Source organism: Sparus aurata, chromosome 14, assembly GCF_900880675.1.
Source record: "Sparus aurata chromosome 14, fSpaAur1.1, whole genome shotgun sequence".
NCBI classification, from domain to species: domain Eukaryota; kingdom Metazoa; phylum Chordata; class Actinopteri; order Spariformes; family Sparidae; genus Sparus; species Sparus aurata.
In genome coordinates, this window is record NC_044200.1 from 16,450,223 (window position 1) to 16,466,898 (window position 16,676).

Genomic DNA, 16,676 nt, shown 5'->3' on the forward strand with positions numbered 1-16,676 from the left:
TCAGATTTAATTATATCAGCCTGAAAATCACAGGACTTACCTGTTGTGGGGAAAGAAGTCAGGAGTATGAATTTGAAAAATGTGTGAGCCTCCTTTCATACTGAACAGAGAGGGAACAGTATCTGACAGTAATATTCCAAGCTGTCAGGATGCGTTCCCCTTGTTTAAATAGTCAAATTTGATGATATCAGCCTGAAAATCACAGTACTTACCTGTTGTGGGGAAAGAAGTCAGGAGTATGAATTTGAAAAATGTGTGAGCCTCCTTTCATACTGAACAGAGGGGGAACATTATCTGACAGTAATATTCCAAGCTGTCAGGATGCGTTCCCCCTGTTTAAATGGTCAGATTTCATTATATCAGCCTGAAAATCACAGGACTTATCTGTTGTGGGGAAAGAAGTCAGGAGTATGAATTTGAAAGACGTGTGAGCCTCCTTTCATACTGAACAGAGGGGGAACAGTATCTGACAGTAATATTCCAAGCTGTCAGGATGTGATTTACCTGATATAATGGAACTGGATTTAAGACAAATATAAGAAAATAGCGATTTATATTTGCCTATAAATGAATGAGCACATTTTCTTCCAAAAGTTCTTAATAGTGACTCTGTTGCTGTCCTCCTCGGACAGCTCCGTTGTATTTCATCGCCAATCTCTCACTCTCTTGGGGTCTTGTTTTTGGCAGAAAGTTTGAATTTCAAGCCGTACTTTTAATTTTTTTTGCTCCAGCTCTGACAGTTACTATGTTGCCATGGAGATGGATACACTATTGCCACAGACTTGGCAGAGTAATATTTTGAGTAATGAGTCAGGCGTGCTGTCATGCTGATTTGAGCACGGTCTAAACGTCTTGTTGACCAATCAGATTGCTTGGTCGGAACTACTTGTTGTATAAAAATGATTATATAATACGGACGTACTGACGTGTAGCAGACGCAATGACGTACAGCGGTAACTGGCCAACTGGCTTCACCGGCCGCACTTCTGGTTTAGCGCCCGGCTAGCTTGACGGGGGACAAAACAATTCAATGGTGCGGCTCTTTTAGACTTTCCAAATGTTATTAGAAGAAATGACTTAACTTATGACAGTGAGTGAGTCATTCTGCGCTGTTTGTAACACTCAAAAGACTTCATCCATCATTTTACAGACGTTTCAGTCAGAGTCCGCTGCTGGAAACAGACTGGGGAGAAATAACTTGTGTCTGCTGATATTAGCCGGCCAAAAGTCAAAGTTCATGGACATGTGTAATATAACGTAGCGATAGCTTGTGAGATTTCTCCACATTGCTGCAATAACAACATTCCAACATGCTCTAGTGAATATGAGTTGGGGGAAACTGACATTAATGCTAGCTCTCTGGCTAATGTTTACAGGGCCTGAAACTCAGATAACTAACTTCTAACCTAACTAACTAACCTCGAAGGAATTGATTTGATGTGAGGTCAAAGGTCAGGATACTGTAAATAAAGCTTAATGCTTGATTTAAAATATAATGAAAGTATACTTTTAAAAAGCACTCTTCAAAATAGATTTGATTAAGGTCAACTTTAGAGTTCTGAAAATAAAACTACTTACTCTAAAACACAATAAGTGGTATTTAATCACAGTTATAAAAAGTGGGTTGTAAATGAACCACAAATGTACTTTTAAAAATGATACTCAATTGCAAATAGTCATTTAGAGTGCATACTTAAAGTCAGAAGTAAAAAGAGTGCACTTTAGTGTATTTTATATCTTTGGGCCTATATTTGAAGGGTAAATCAAACACGACAGTCCTCACATTTATTGTGTACTTTTTCACTGTGGAAATATTAGTTCTTTGACTGCTGAAAATGTTTTTCTCTCTTTACCAGAAAAACTCGACAACTTAAGAGCATTATCCATGAGGTGTGTCTGCAGCGCCTCTATAACACAGGGTAAGTTTGTCGTTTTTGACATTTTACTCCTTCACCAAAGGGTGGGGCACATTTGAAAAGAATGAGAATGTGACAGAATACAAATTTAACATTTTTTATTTTGAATTTTAATTGGTTGTGGGAACCTGAGCACCAGGGGAAAACCCACAATTTGACTTGAGACATTTGGGTGGTGTCTCAAGTCAGTTTTCTTGGGCAAGTCAGTTGAGACAGTGGACAGAAATTCAGCAGTGTTTTTTCAATGAAATATTGATTTCATTAGGAAAAACCTGAGCACCAGGCGAAAACCCTTCTGTTAGAGGCTGATTGTGGAGCCACTGTCGACTGATTGCCAAGAAATATTCTCAGTTTTTGTAAGATGGGGTGAGTCAGATGGAGGTTGGTTCAGAGTGAGATGGAGAAAGGTGGGAAGAGAGGTGGTGAGGATGAGGTTCGAGGGGGAGAGGTGAAGGAGTGAGGAAGATGGAGAAGCGTTTGAGAGGTGAAGGAGGGGAAGATGGAGAAGCTGTGGAGAGGTGAAGGAGGGGAAGATGGAGAAGGGCTGGAGAGGCGAAGGAGGGGAAGATGGGGAAGCTGTGGAGAGGCGAAGGGGGGAAGATGGAGAAATGGTGGAGAGGTGAAGGAGGGAGGAAGATGGAGCAACGGTGGAGAGGTGAAGGAGGGGATGATGGAGCTACTGTTGGCATTCTATTGAACAACCAGCAGCCCGCTCCATCTTCGCGTCGCTGTCACATTTATCTCCACCGTTCTTTCTTTCCTTCTCCTTTCTTTTCCTTTCCTTTTTCTCCTCCTTTGCTCTCTTTTGGAGCTCCGCCTTCATCTGTGCTTCCTTCTTGTTCATTTCCTTCTCCTGAAGCTTTTCCAGCTTCTGTTTGCCTTTCAGGTCCTTGTGCTCTTCTTGTTGTTTCCTTTTCAGGTCTTCCATTTCTTGTTTTTGCTTCTTCTTCATTGCTTTCTTTTCTTTCTTCCTCATCTTCTTATCTGTCGTACTTTGCTCTTTCACCTCAGTTTCCTCCTCCGTACTGAAGCAGATGTCCTCTGGTTCTGTATTCTCAATGTCCACCTGGCTGACTGTTACCTCCAGGATTTGTTGATTCTCCTCCTGCTCCTCGGTTGTTTCCTCCACCTGTGTTATTTTCTCCTCCCTGCTGAGTTCTTTCTCTAGCTGTTGTCTGAACCTCTCCTCCAAAGCGTCGTATTTTGCCTGCCAGTCCTTGTTGTTTTGCAGCAGACATTCCGCCGTCTCTCTCTTGCTCGCCTTCAGTTTCATGGAGAGCTCCTCCAGCTCTTTCTTTTGTTCCTCCGCCTGTTCAACACTCGTCTTCCAGCTCTGTTCTTTGACCTCCAGCTCGCTGTACTTCTCCTGCAGAGCTTCATATCTTGTCTGCCAAGCCTGGTCGCTCTGGAGAAATTCAGCTTTGCTGTTTGTCAGCTGGTCTGTGGCCTCCGTGAGCTTGTTAGAGAGACCCATCTTCTCCTTCCTGAGATGAAGGATTACGTCGTCTTTCTGCTGGAGCTCCTGCTCCAACTCCTGCAACTGCTTCATCTGCAGGTCGATCTGGAGCAGAACACTCTTTTGTTTGTCGAGGTCTAGCTGGAGCATCTGATTGTTTTGCTCGGACAGCTTTTGTTTTTCTGCCTCCAGTCTCGCTGCCATTTCGTCCTTCTCCTGATGGCTCCGGTGCTTGAGGCTCTCCACCTGCGCCACCTGGAACTGGAGATCCCTCTTCAGGTTTGAGATCGTGGCCTCGTGAGATGCGATGATCTCATACTTGTTTTTGTACTCGGCCTTGAACCCTTTCTCCCTGAGATCCATAAGACCCTCAAGTCTTTCAAGCTTATACTTGAGGTTGTGGATGGTGTAGCTCATGGCCATTTTCTCTTCCCTCCAGGGTCGACGAGGACGCTCAGAGTCAGAGCTGACCTGAGGGCCCTCGCCCTGGTGAGATACGGGATGAGCTTGTGGAGCAGCGTAAACCACCTGCTCCATCTTCTTTGGGTTGTTTCGACTTTTGTTCTGGCGATGCATTTCGGTGATCGTGGTAGACTGTAAACACAAAGAAAGGGGAATTAGCAGGAATTCAGTGGATTAAACAAACTAGTGTTTTCTCATCTTCAGTTAACTTAACAATTGTTTTATCACAAAAAGACTAAAAACAAGACTTTGAACTAATTAATCAAGTAAATTCAAATATTTAAAGTGTACTTACACAAAGTTGAAATGGCCCTGAAGTCTTCAAAAGTGTGGATATCTGTCGTAGACTGTCGTTTGTAGAAAATCAGCAGGCTGATCCTCCTCAACTGTGGTCCAAAACACGTGTTTAAGATGTTAATACTGGCTCTGGTCTCTAAAGATCGTCTGGATGATTCTCCTCGACTGTGGTCCAAGACACGGCTGTGAAGCTGTGAATATCAGATCTGGTCTATAGAAAATCGGCTGGACAATGTTTCTCGACTGAGGTCTAAAACACGTATGTGAAGCTGTGAACTCAGACCTCCCCTAAACTCTCTGGTGTTCCAACAGCAGAATTCTCGAGGTTGCTTTAGATCAAAGCCTCAGAATGGAAGCATCATTCAAACTGTGTGTGTGTGTGTGTGTGTGTGTGCGCAGTGTTGGGAAGATTACTTTGGAAATGTAGTTGGTTACAATTACAAGTTACCCTGCTGAAAATGTAATAGTAGTGTAACTATTTCAATTACTTTCTCAAAGTAATGTAACTAATTACATTTGATTACATTTTGATTACTTTTCTTAATTTTGAATGAAATCTCTCAACTGCTAACCATTTTCACATTTTAAGATCTATAGTGTGATAAACCTTTCAGTTCAAAGGTTTAACCATATATTATGAGTCTGACCTTAGGCCTGTACTGCGAAGGAGGCTCACTTCCTCACTAAGTGGAGCGACAACAGGCTGATTTCAGCCAAGAGGAGCAGGTTGTTTTAATGGAGAGAGTATGAGCGATACAAAAAAGCCTGATCACAGCCTGAAGCAACAGTGTTGCTCCAAATATGACAAGAGGAGGCTGATTTTAATTTCTGACAGCTCTACATTGAGCTGCTTTTAAATATGAAGCTTTAGAGCAACAACAACTGTTGTTTTGAACTGTGTTTTATATTGTTTTCATATATTTCACTGATCGCAATTATAAAATGCCAGTGTGTGTTTTATTGAAAGCGAGGCTGGGTGTGCGTATGAAAATAGGTTACAGTGGGTTTTTTAGGTGCTGTAGCTACAAGCAAATCTCATGTTGTCTCTGTACAAAGACCTTCTTAAATGTGAGAAAACAGAGTAGACCTACTCAAGATTTGCGTTTGGGCAACACATAACAGGCGAAACAATTAATTTATTCATCGCCACGACATTAAGTTAAAGTATCTGTCCCGCTGCGAGCGCACAACTTCTTTCAGTGGTGACTGACTGTATATAAAAGTAAATAAATGACCTTCTGACGCGAGTCGGATCAACAGCTGAGCAGCGTATCCCCTCAGCTGAACATCTGTAGGCGGAGACGCTCAGAGAGAAAGTAAACAGCAGCGGATCAGCGCGATCTCTCCCTCCGCACAAATGCTCCGTTCTGATCCAGCTCGACTGGACTTTCAAAGTAAAGGTGACGTCAGCTGTAAATGAGTTGAATAGTGAAATAGCGGCGCTTTTATAACCGATTTTATGATTGAACTCTGAACAGAACCTGGTCGGGACCAGGTTATGAGCTAAGCATAAGTTACCATGGTGATCTAGCCGGGTAAAAAGAGAGCCACCTTTGTAATACGGGGAAGCCTGGCTTCTGTCTGTATTAAGTGTTTTTTGTATTTCCAGCCCAGGAACATCTTGTGCGCCGCCGACACTGTTGCTGCTGAGTCTGACTGCCGCTGTACAGTTTGTCGGTTGAGTCGAATGGCACATGACCAGAGAGAGCCAATCATAAGCGTCAGTTTTGGAAGGAGGATGTTGATATGAAAAAAACTAAAAACAAACATGAATCCAGGGGGGCGAAAAACTATTTAATAAATCCGAGCTTTGGCGGCGATTTTTCAAATGTAACTTAAGTCGTAATCATTGAAATTTCCAAAAGCAACTGTAATTTAATAACATATTTTCTCCCAGTAATGTAACGGATTACAATTACGTACATTTTGTAATTAAATTACGTAACGTCGTTACATGTAATTCGTTACTCCCCAACACTGTGTGTGTGTGTGTGTGTGTGTGTGTGTGCATGTGTGTGTGTGTGTGTGTGCGCGCGTGCATGCGTGTGTGTGTGCGTGTGTATTTCTGTGTGTGTTAAGAGAGATTCTAAAATTGTTATGTTTTGAAAGACAACAATTGAAATAATTTTAAAAACAATTTGCACACTCTACACGCGTATACAGCCGGTATGCGGGCAAGGCTTTAAAGTTTGGTTTGAAATATAACATAGCCAGCATTTATAAAATTCTGCCAGCAGGGGGAGTGAGAGACCCGTTTTGCAGACTCACCCTGTAGGGCTCTTGCTGCGACGATTTGCTTTGGACCCATGACTCCATGTGTTCCCCTTCAGTCAAAAACACAAAGTCAGAGTTCACAAAGGAAACGAGGCAATGAATGCTTGAATGCAGTTTCATGTGTTGATGCATCTGTAACTGCAGGGACAGGCAGAGAGAAGAACGAGATATGTGTTACGTGTGTGTGTGTGTGTGTGTGTGTGTGTGTGTGTTTACAGAGAGGACGGATTAAGTGTGGCAGCACCTGCTGGGCGGTGACTCTGCAGCTGCAGCTACAAACCACCTGCTTCTGCCTTCTGAGTGTTTCAAAATGAGTCGGGAAGATATATTTTTTTTTATAAACACACATCACTTCAACACCTCAGACAACTTTTGAATCGAAAGTCATAAAGGTTATTACCCCACGCTTTGTAAATCAACCAAAGCCTTTAAATCTTCTATCCTCCTCGCCACCAATAAAATGAAGCTCATCATCCAATAATCCTCATAAAACTGTAGAAAGTTTCCGGATGCATACCCACTAAAACTGCAGGATTATGTGAGAAATAACAACGCAAGATATGACATCAAATTATGTCTTCAAATATCCAGATGAGTATGAATGCTCATTTTGCTTACGGATAATTTGCCAGCACAAAGAAATGGCAAAAATAGCAGCAGAGAAAGGGCATGACATGCAACAAAGGTCAGCGGCCAACCTCAAATCTGGGCCGTTGTAGTTATATGATACTAGCCTTAGACCACTGCTGCACTATGATATTAACATTTAAAACATTTTTTAAAGCGCCATAAAGTATTAAAAAGGTCCAGCGTGTAGGATGCAGCTTTAGAGGTGGAATATAATTTTTTATAGTTGTCTTTTTATTTGCGTAAAGCGTTAATCGGACGATTGGTTGCGTGGGAGAGCCAGCCCCAATAAGCCTGTGTTCATATGTGCCATTTAAAAAAAAGCACCAGAGTGGAGGGCGGATATACTTTCCCCATTTTAGAATAGAGTCATGTAATTGGTGACCGACTAATCCCCGTGTGAGGCACGGTGGGGACTAACGTTGGGCGTCTTCATCGTGGTCGATGATCTCTGGTGTAATTTTAACCTTTGCATGGACACCTGTTAGAGACCATAAACGGCTGTGATTGCCGCACAGGACCTCGTAGGCAGCAGCGAGACTCAACTGTACTTTTAAATAGAGAAAACGGGACAAACATAGAAGAGCTCTGAGGTCTTGACACAAGCTATATTCAGAAAAGTTTGAAATCTCATCTGGCTGTATTTAGATATTCGCAGAGTCACATTGCATCCGGTTATATTTACTTCCATGTGAAATTCTGCATACTTGGGGAAAAATGCTTTTGCAGAATAGATAGCTGTATGCTAAATATGAAGCTACAGCTAGCAGCCAGTTAGTGTTAATCTACCTCAGTGCTGACTAGAGCTTCATATTTGGCTAACAACATGAGAGTTAACCTATTAGTTTGTATCTATTGAATCCTGTTTATTGGTGAATTAGGGAAGTAATTTACCCTAATTTTGCTTCATTTACTCACTCATCACTCTTCTAATCTCTATAAATGGATATCTACAATGCATATGTGTGGAGAAGCAGTAGGCAAGCGGACAGTTTTGGTGTCTGAACAGTTCTGACAGATTCCATTTGTAGTCAGTTTGTCGTCTGTTTATAGTCCATTTTGGTATTGACCGATCACACTTGAGCAGACTTTGGTTGCAGGCAGATAAATAGTCCGTGTGAGAGCAAAAGAAGCAGAACACAGTGGCTGAAACGCAAAACTCAGAGACCATTACCTGTCGTCTAAGAATTTTTTAGCCTCTGTAGCTTTTAAAAAACTTCATCTGAATTCATATGCAGAGGCGTCACGTCTCAAGTTTGTTATCGGGCTGTGAGCAAAGACTGAAGATATCCGTTCTCCAGGTAACCAGATATCCACTGGCTACACTAAAAAGCTCCAAACATTGCCCACTGACCGTCTTTTGAAGTCTTTTTGGGATAGAGAAAGTGTGTTAAGTGTTGAAGGACACGCCTTGGTTGACTTCTCATGTGCTTCTTGCAGAAAAAAACCATCACAGTTTGATCAAAGGGTGCCAGGCTCTCTCCTGCCAGATCCCATTCTGTTGTCTGCATTGTACCTTTTCTGTCTCCCTTCCTCGTTTTATGTTCCCTGTGTTGTCTTTCATGTTCATCCCCTCCATCCCTCTTCTCAGTAACTCCCCTACTGTTTTCTCCCTCTCTCTTTGTGATCGTGGATCCCTCAGATCCTTCACTTCTAAAGATGTGTTTGTTCCCCCTCTTTTGCCTTCAAAAGATGTGAGCCTGTGTCAGACGGGGGCCTGCAAGCGGCCCGTGTCTGTGATTCACCGAGCGGTGAGGCTGATCAAAACGACAGCGATTTGAGGAGGCCACATCAGGCGACGTTGCCGCATGCATCAGCTTATCCTTAGGTCACACAGGGTTCACACAGCCATCAAGAATCTCTCTATCTCTGGGGGGGGGGGGGGGGGGGGGGGGGGTCATCGTCAATATTCAACTGAGAGACTGTTTCCAGCTATTTGTTCTTTGAGGCTTTGTCTCTTGTTTCAAAGGGAATTAGAGTGGATAGGAAATCTAATAAAATAGATCAAATGATTCTGCAGAAACATTGTTAACTGTTGAGTCTCATTTGCAAGTTATCAAATGCAAAAGTGGAGGTTATTCACAACCTGGGGATGAGACTCAGCAATCGACTATCTTTCTCCAAAATTGCCTTCCCTACCTTTTCAATATTATGGTTTGTGAGATTTGGTTCTTCTGCGAGAGGCAAGTCTATCTGACGGTACGCCACTTTTATCCAGCCTGAAATACCTCAACAGCTGTTCAGTTGGATTGCTTTTGTGCAGATATTTGTGGTCAACAGAGGATGAATCATACTGACTTTGACTATCTGGGGACTTTTTCTTTCCAAAGTCACCAGCAGGTCAAATGTTCTACTCATACTGTGAAATATCTCAAGATTTACTGGATAGAATGGCACACACTTTGTTACAAATATTCATGGTCCTCAGAAGATGAATCATCATAGCTTTGGTGGTCCTGATTTGTTCTTCTATTGCCAATATTGGGGTTGAGATTTTAGGTTTTGCGGCCCATGTGCAAAGTTTCATTAGTTTTGATGCACCATTAGCCCCTAGAATATATATTATATATATTATTTTACTTTTCATTCATTGCCATCATCTAGTCAAAATTCCAATGTGTCCAATGCTTTGGTTTATTATCAGATATTTACACTTGGAGGTATTGAACTTGTTTGTACGCAAAACTTTCAGAGAAATCCCAAATAATCTGGCCCTTTATTGGATACTGATCTTCAAAATGATATCTCCTCTACGGCGCTAACTACATGCATCAAATCATTTGACATGAAACTACAAATACAGAGAAACCTGTTAGATAGCAGGCTAGTAAAAAACATCTGGACTTTGATTTAATGACCAGAGGTTTTTTTTTCCCATTGGCCTGAATTTGTTCTCCAGCCCTGAAACGGTCACCTGGGAAAGTCCTGATGTCCAGATGATTCACAGTCAGGGATGTGCTGTCACTGACCAGTGACTAATGCCAGTGTTGTAACATTAAATAAAGCTGGAGTCTGGAAACATAAATGTGTATTGAGCAAGACACCTGAGCGGATGTCAAAAGATAGAGCTGTGGATCGTAAAGTTTGATCAGAGTGGATACATTTGTGGCTGAAAGTACATTTGGTGACATAAACAGTAGCACAAAACATCCATCAGAGTCACCTGTTAGATGTGTTACTGCTGGACATATGGCTAAAGCAAAAGGTCACATTTTGTGTCGTACCACCAATCACTCCTTTGAGAATTAAATGACAACATCGATACGTACGAAAGCAAAATGTAATTTTGTAGGAAGGAAACAAGATTTTACAAGTAAAAAAGAATTGCACCGGACAGCTAAGACCCTTCATGTCCAATCACCTCGGATCCCCCCCGAAGCCTTCTTCATGTCACTGGATGCCTGTTTCTCCCTGAGGCCCTTCTTGACTTGGCCATAACTTCTCCTCCTGACAGAAAAGCTTTCACTAATAGTAATGTGATCAGTCAGTGCACAGAGGGGACTGAGGCTGCCCCCATCCAGAGTGAGACATCATATCATACACATTTGCCATCACTTCCCTTCCACTGAGTCAACAAGGCACACCAAGGAGGAGACTGTGGTGCAAGACTTTTTTTCTTTTGTTTTTTTGTGATGACCTACAAAAGCTTTGAGTGCCATTGCTCATGAAGATCAGTCAAAGACAAAGATGTCAAAAGATGTCCAGCGGCAAGGAAAAAGACATGGACATGAAGGATGTAGATAGATGAGGCTTCACTCAGTCTTTTTGGGGGATAAGTTTACTCTCTTTCATGCACAGAATCACAGGAGAAAACTGATACTGCTCGAATGTCTATAAGTAAATACTAAGGTACTGCTAGCAGGCGATTAGCTTAACGTCATACAAAAAAGGAAAAGGTGAGAGCAGCTTCAAATGTAACAGTGTCTGAGCAAATCTGCGTAAAAGCAGCATATTGTAGTTTAGCTAACCTTTTTAGCTGATAGGCTACGTGATCACCTGACTCTCTTAGGTGAGCAACACAAATGAGAGTAAACAACAGGCTCTCTAGCTAGCTGGTTAGCTTACTTCCTTCCTCACTCTGACAAATCACCTTGTGTTTTCCCAGAAGTTAGAGCAACATGAAGGCACTTTCAGACATTTTAACGGTAAGATGTTACATATTATGCATTTGATTTGTGAGTTTAAGAGGTGCTGGCATATGCAGGTGGATTTAGTTACCTTTGGACCACTCCAGGCTAGCCGCTTACTTCTTCGCTACCTGATTAGCTACTGTAAGCTGCTTTGTGTAGCTTCATCGTCATGGCAAGAACATGACTAGTTCATGAATCACCTAATAACTTCGAAAATAGTTTAGTATTTGTCATTCATTTCGGCTAAAGGTCAAGCAGAAACCGACAGTAAGCTAACTTAGCTTAACATTACGAGTGGAAAAGGGAATGGTTAGGATGTCTTTGTCTGACATTTAAAATAAATCCCTCTACTAGCACCACTTAAGCGCACTAATTTCCCTCTGTTGACATTCTTTATGCAAAGTTCAGCTATGCTAAGATAACTAGCTTCAGGCTGTAGCTTCATATTTAGTAGACAGACATAAAAGAGATCTTGTACAGCTCTCAGCAAGAAAGTGCAGTTTCCTAATTCTAAAAAGAAATGTTGGACTGTACCTTTAAAAAATAAAACCGAAACACCAATTTCCACAAAAGGCACTACACTTGGGGTGCCGTTTGGCTCGGTGGGTGGAGCGGGCGTCCCATGTGCAGAGGCTTTGTCCTCGCTGCAGCGGACCCGGGTTTGACTCCCGGCCCGGGTCCCTTTGATGCATGTCACTCCCCTTCTCTAATCCTGTTTCCTGTCTGAGTCTTCAGCTGTCCTATCAATAAAGCCAAAAAAGGCCAAAAAAAATATTTAAAAAAACCAAACAAACAAAAAAGGCACTACACTCCAGCTACATCATGTCCAACGAAATCACATCCAGACGTCCTGTCGCAATTTTTTTTTTCCATTTTCCATCATGTTCCTCGTAGCAGTTGGACTTGACAATGAAGAACGCGCTGGTGTTGGAGTGTGCCGAGACAAAACACATGTCCCATAATCCGAGCCAAGAAGACACTGTGCAAGGGGGGAAATGCAGATTAAACTTTAAACGTGGAAACAATTTGTTGCCAGGGTAACACACTCGCCCGGCAGACTTAATAAATGAATTGTGCTTTGGCAGCCGGTGGGTTGACGGGGAGGGGGGGAGATACAGTATAATGTAAGATTCTTGCATTTATGCAGTTTCTACAATGTTTCCCTCTTTAGTGAAGGCTCAGCAGTATGTGCATTGATTTGTTTGTCTTGCGAGATACGGAAAAAAATATGAGAGGATGTGACAGCGATATTTCAGCTTTTCAGACAGGAGTCAGGTTTGACAGATGCTCCATCGTAATGTATCATGTCATGAGGCATCGGCTGCTCTCCCAATGCTTACAGCTTAGATTTTTTTCCCAGGGATGTCAGCGTTAAGAAAACGAACCTAAAAACATGTACAAAGAAGAAAACAATCTTTGTCGTCTTTACTTCACTGTAAAGTGTAATTTGAAGTGAAAAATAGCCACGGGTGCATTTAAAAATATCATCTGAATAAAATGCAAAAAAGCCTTTTGCCCTGCGAAAATGTACTTTAATGAGCTGCTACAGTTTTAGAAAATTAAACCTCATTATGATCCACTGCCTCCTCATCTCTGCGCTCTTGTTAAAAAATGAGATGTTAGGAGGGCTGCTTGAAACTGATTATTAATAGCTTTAATGGGAAAAGTTCACACAAAACGAGGATGGCGTCCTCGACTCAAATAAAAAGTCATGAAATAATCCTTAAATTGACAAAAAAAAAAACAATCGTAAAGCTTGTCTTTTCTTTTCTCAGCAGGTTTTTATAAAAAAACCATCGTCACGCTGCCATCTTCTCCTTCGGCGCACCGAGGGGGTTTATGTCTCTGTTTACCTTCCCCTTGTTCTGCCCTCTCCGTGCTGCTCCCATTGTGAACGCATGCACGTAACATGTTTCACGGCCGGCTGGGAAAAACAACAACCCTGTGGCTCCGGTTGTGAGGAGCCGGCTACGGGGTTGCCAGGCGACGGCAGCCGGGGCAATTCCCTGGACAGGTGGGTGGGGTCGTGGGCTGGTGAGAGAGGCCACACCTGCTGCCTGCCAGGCACACACACACACACACACACACACACATTCCCGATTCACCCAGAAACACTACCTTTTACGTCAACCACCCCCTTCCTGTGTCACTCTCTGTTAACACACGCACACACTTGCGCACACACTTGCACTTTTGATTTCATCGTTTTAGCTGCTCTTTTCTGGAGAAAAAAAAAAAAACACGCCCGGGAGCAAAACTGTACCTCAGTGGTCAACAGGTTCAAATAAAAGAGCAGTGAACCACATAGCTGAGAAACACACAAGCTTTACCCAAAGTGAATCTAACATGCCTCAAGAAAGGAAAAAAACAAAACACTTTTATAGTATCTGTGCCCTATTGTAGCTGTTTTTTAACCAGTTTTCTTACTCATTTGCAGATGCGCTTGACATGAATATGCTGCACAGGTACCTTATGTGTGCACTGTGACACACTTAGAAGCAGACTTTAAAAAACTGCATTTAAAACCTTCAAGGATTAAAGCCATTTCCTCCTTAATAATGTTGCAAACCTGCATTTTAAACCTTTTTCACTGCAGTATTTTGACATTTCATGGCAGGGAACGTCACAAGTGTTATTCATAATGTTGAAAAAATACTGCATTCCACTCGGGTGGGACAATTTCAGGTTATCCTGCTGTTATTGTTCATAGTATCTCACTGTCACAGCTTACTGGGACACTTGATGGAACTGAGTCATCTTTAGCAAAATTGTTTCATCTTTGCTTTTACTGCTATGACAAGTCAAACTGTATGATGTGAAAAAAGGGCGATCGAATGTCTGATCAATTAACGAGCATTCCTTTCAAAACAAGTGGGCATGAGGCATGGGTCAATAGTACAAACACTCTTGAATTAACTGTCAACTTGTCAACTTTCTGCTAGTTGGCTGGCATGCTGGCTAACTGTCAAGTAGAAAGCCCGACTGATAGTTAGCATGTTTGTTAGCTTGAATATGTTATTCTCCAACTTTGTTAAGTCTTTGCTTGATTGTCAAATCTATTAACAAGCAGTTTTCTACCAAACAAGAGGACATGAGACATGAATGACTGATACGTTTTAACTTCGTGTCAACTTATTTTCAGTTAGCTAGTATGTCTGCTAACTGTCAAGTAGAAAGCCCAACTATTAGTTAGCACATCAGCTTGCTTGAAAACTTTTGTCTCTGTGTCAATTATTTTCAGTTAGCTAGCCCAGGTAGCTGACAGTTAGCATGTTCACCATCTCCTACTTCAAAAAGTCTTTATTGCACCGTGCATTCAACTGTATTTTCAGAACCGTCCTTTTTTGTTTGTTATATTATTTTTGTTGTCAATTAAAAATTAATAGATAAAAAAACAGAAAGTCTGCATTTAGTTCCTGAGAACAGGAATGTCAGGTGAGGAGTTGGCGGCATGGTGCAGTGCACCAGCACTAGCACTTACCCGGCTTTTCTAGCTTGTTAGCCGTTAGCTTTATAGCTATTCACCAAAATAGTGTTGTGAAGGTTACACACAGAGGGTTAAATCAGAGCATTTTTTGCTGATGAGGGAGGCGAGAGAGGACCAAAACTGTAAAATCACATGAAACTGATCTGGGTGTATTAATAAGATCATTTACTCGAATCGGATCAAGAAGCTTCTGTCATACAAACCGATCCCCTGTGAAAATCCCACATAATCCTATTTGAGAGAGTGTTGCATTTGCCGGCCTGCTCCCAGAACAGAAGCAGCACAAGGGATTGGTGTTGGATTATGGTATGTGGCGAGTGGTGACACATGGCCACTATCCTTTTGCTTTTTATTTTCTAGATTTATTTGGCTTGTGGCATTTTGTGATCTATTAACTGAATATTCTTCCACTAAAGCTTGTTTCCTCTGTGTGTTTCTAGTGTATCTGAAATCTCTCTCCGATACTGCCCTGCCTCCACCTCCCGGTCAAAAGGTCATAGTTGGAGTAAAACCTGGGGAGGTGGGACATGGACAGCTATTTGTATCATACATATATTTTCTTCTATTCATATTTGGCAAACGACGATCAAACAAACACACAAAATTTAAAACTCTGGAATAATAACTTTGGGGCTCCATAATAATTAAGGAGATTTGAGGAAATTAGGCAAGAGATTAGCTTTGTGTCTGACAAGGGGCTTTGCAAGAGGAAACTCATTAAAACTACAGTATATTCTTCTGGTATTTACCTTGCTGATTATCCCAGCTAAGGGAAATGTCACTTCATATTGAGTTTTTGCCACAGCCCCTCGGAGCGAGTGGAATTTATTATCGAGTTTCTGCATAAGCAGACACGCCGCACTCCGCACAAATTAAATGAGGGATTATAATGATATACATAATAAAACGGGGATCCTTTATTAGATGAGGATTTTGAGTCTCTCGAATGGATTTGACGGGGGAAGGCAGTCAAGTTGAAGGGGCCTGAAAGTGCTTTCAGCGGCACACATGTGACCACACAATGTCAAATCAAAACAACAAAGCCCCTCATTCTTTGGAGAATGGAGCTAGACTTAGGGGGAAAATGCATGTCTCATGGTAAGAATTACTATGAGGATTCAGACTTTCGTAGAAAAATAGAAAATGTATGTAAGACTATCTATGAAGATCCCACCTATAGTGTGTTATGGGGACGTGCAAAGTGTTTGAGAGTGTATTTAAAGACCACTAATAAACACACATGATGCTTTCTGATGCCCTACGGTCATAAAAAAATATAGACGTGACTTATAATATCATCACAGCTACATCTATAGTGTAATATGGTGAGGACATTATGCTTTTATGATGCACAATATCAACAGTCATGAAACATTATAAAGGTCACTTATAATGAATAACGTCATAATAGAGTATGGGTGTACCAAAATATTGATACTACGATATATCGTGATATTTCATCTTGAGGTGTGTTATCGATACACTGGCGCCAAATATCGATATTTAATAATATTTAAATTGCGGTCAGTGTGTGTGTTAAGAAGAGCCACCATGCAGAATACACTTTGTTTTACTTGGCTGTCATACATGTGAAATTGATTGACAATGTTTTCTAATTCCTGTGAAATGGATTCAGTGCAGTCAATAAATTCTGAATTTCTTGAGTGACACAGATATCGTGATGTATCGTGGATGATGAAATTTCTTGTAATATATTAGATTATCGCAGAATCACTGTATCGTGATATTATCGTTATCGTGGGCAAAATGATGCGATAGTATCGTATCGCGAGGTACCTGTTGCACCACATGAACACACACACAGCACTAACGATGACACTTAAAATTAACCACGTACTGACGAAGCGTGCACATTAGTACGACCGCGTCTGTCGGCCCATCTATAATGCATCACAGCAGGTTGTGAACATGCATATAATGTGTTGTAATGTGCCTAAAGTGCTTTATAATCATAGTTATGCACAGACATGAATATTCCTAATGGACTTACAACAATGACACACAAA

The 16,676-nt window shown here is 41.6% G+C and overlaps 1 protein-coding gene across 1 annotated transcript; it reads right to left on the bottom strand.

Annotated features, from left to right (window-relative positions):
• Positions 1-1,999: 1,999 nt before the first annotated feature.
• On the bottom strand, positions 2,000-4,419 carry LOC115595495 (trichohyalin-like). Its single transcript, XM_030440077.1, has 2 exons — positions 4,130-4,419; positions 2,000-3,966 (listed from the first exon to the last, which is right to left on the bottom strand). The coding sequence occupies exon 2, from the start codon at positions 3,946-3,948 to the stop codon at positions 2,593-2,595; it is 1,356 nt and encodes a 451-aa protein (XP_030295937.1). The 5' UTR covers positions 3,949-3,966; positions 4,130-4,419; the 3' UTR covers positions 2,000-2,592.
• Positions 4,420-16,676: the final 12,257 nt, after the last annotated feature.

Bases quoted from the DNA above. Each gene is read 5' to 3' on its own strand.
- LOC115595495 (XM_030440077.1), bottom strand. From the start codon at position 3,948: ATGCATCGCCAGAACAAAAGTCGAAACAACCCAAAGAAGATGGAGCAG.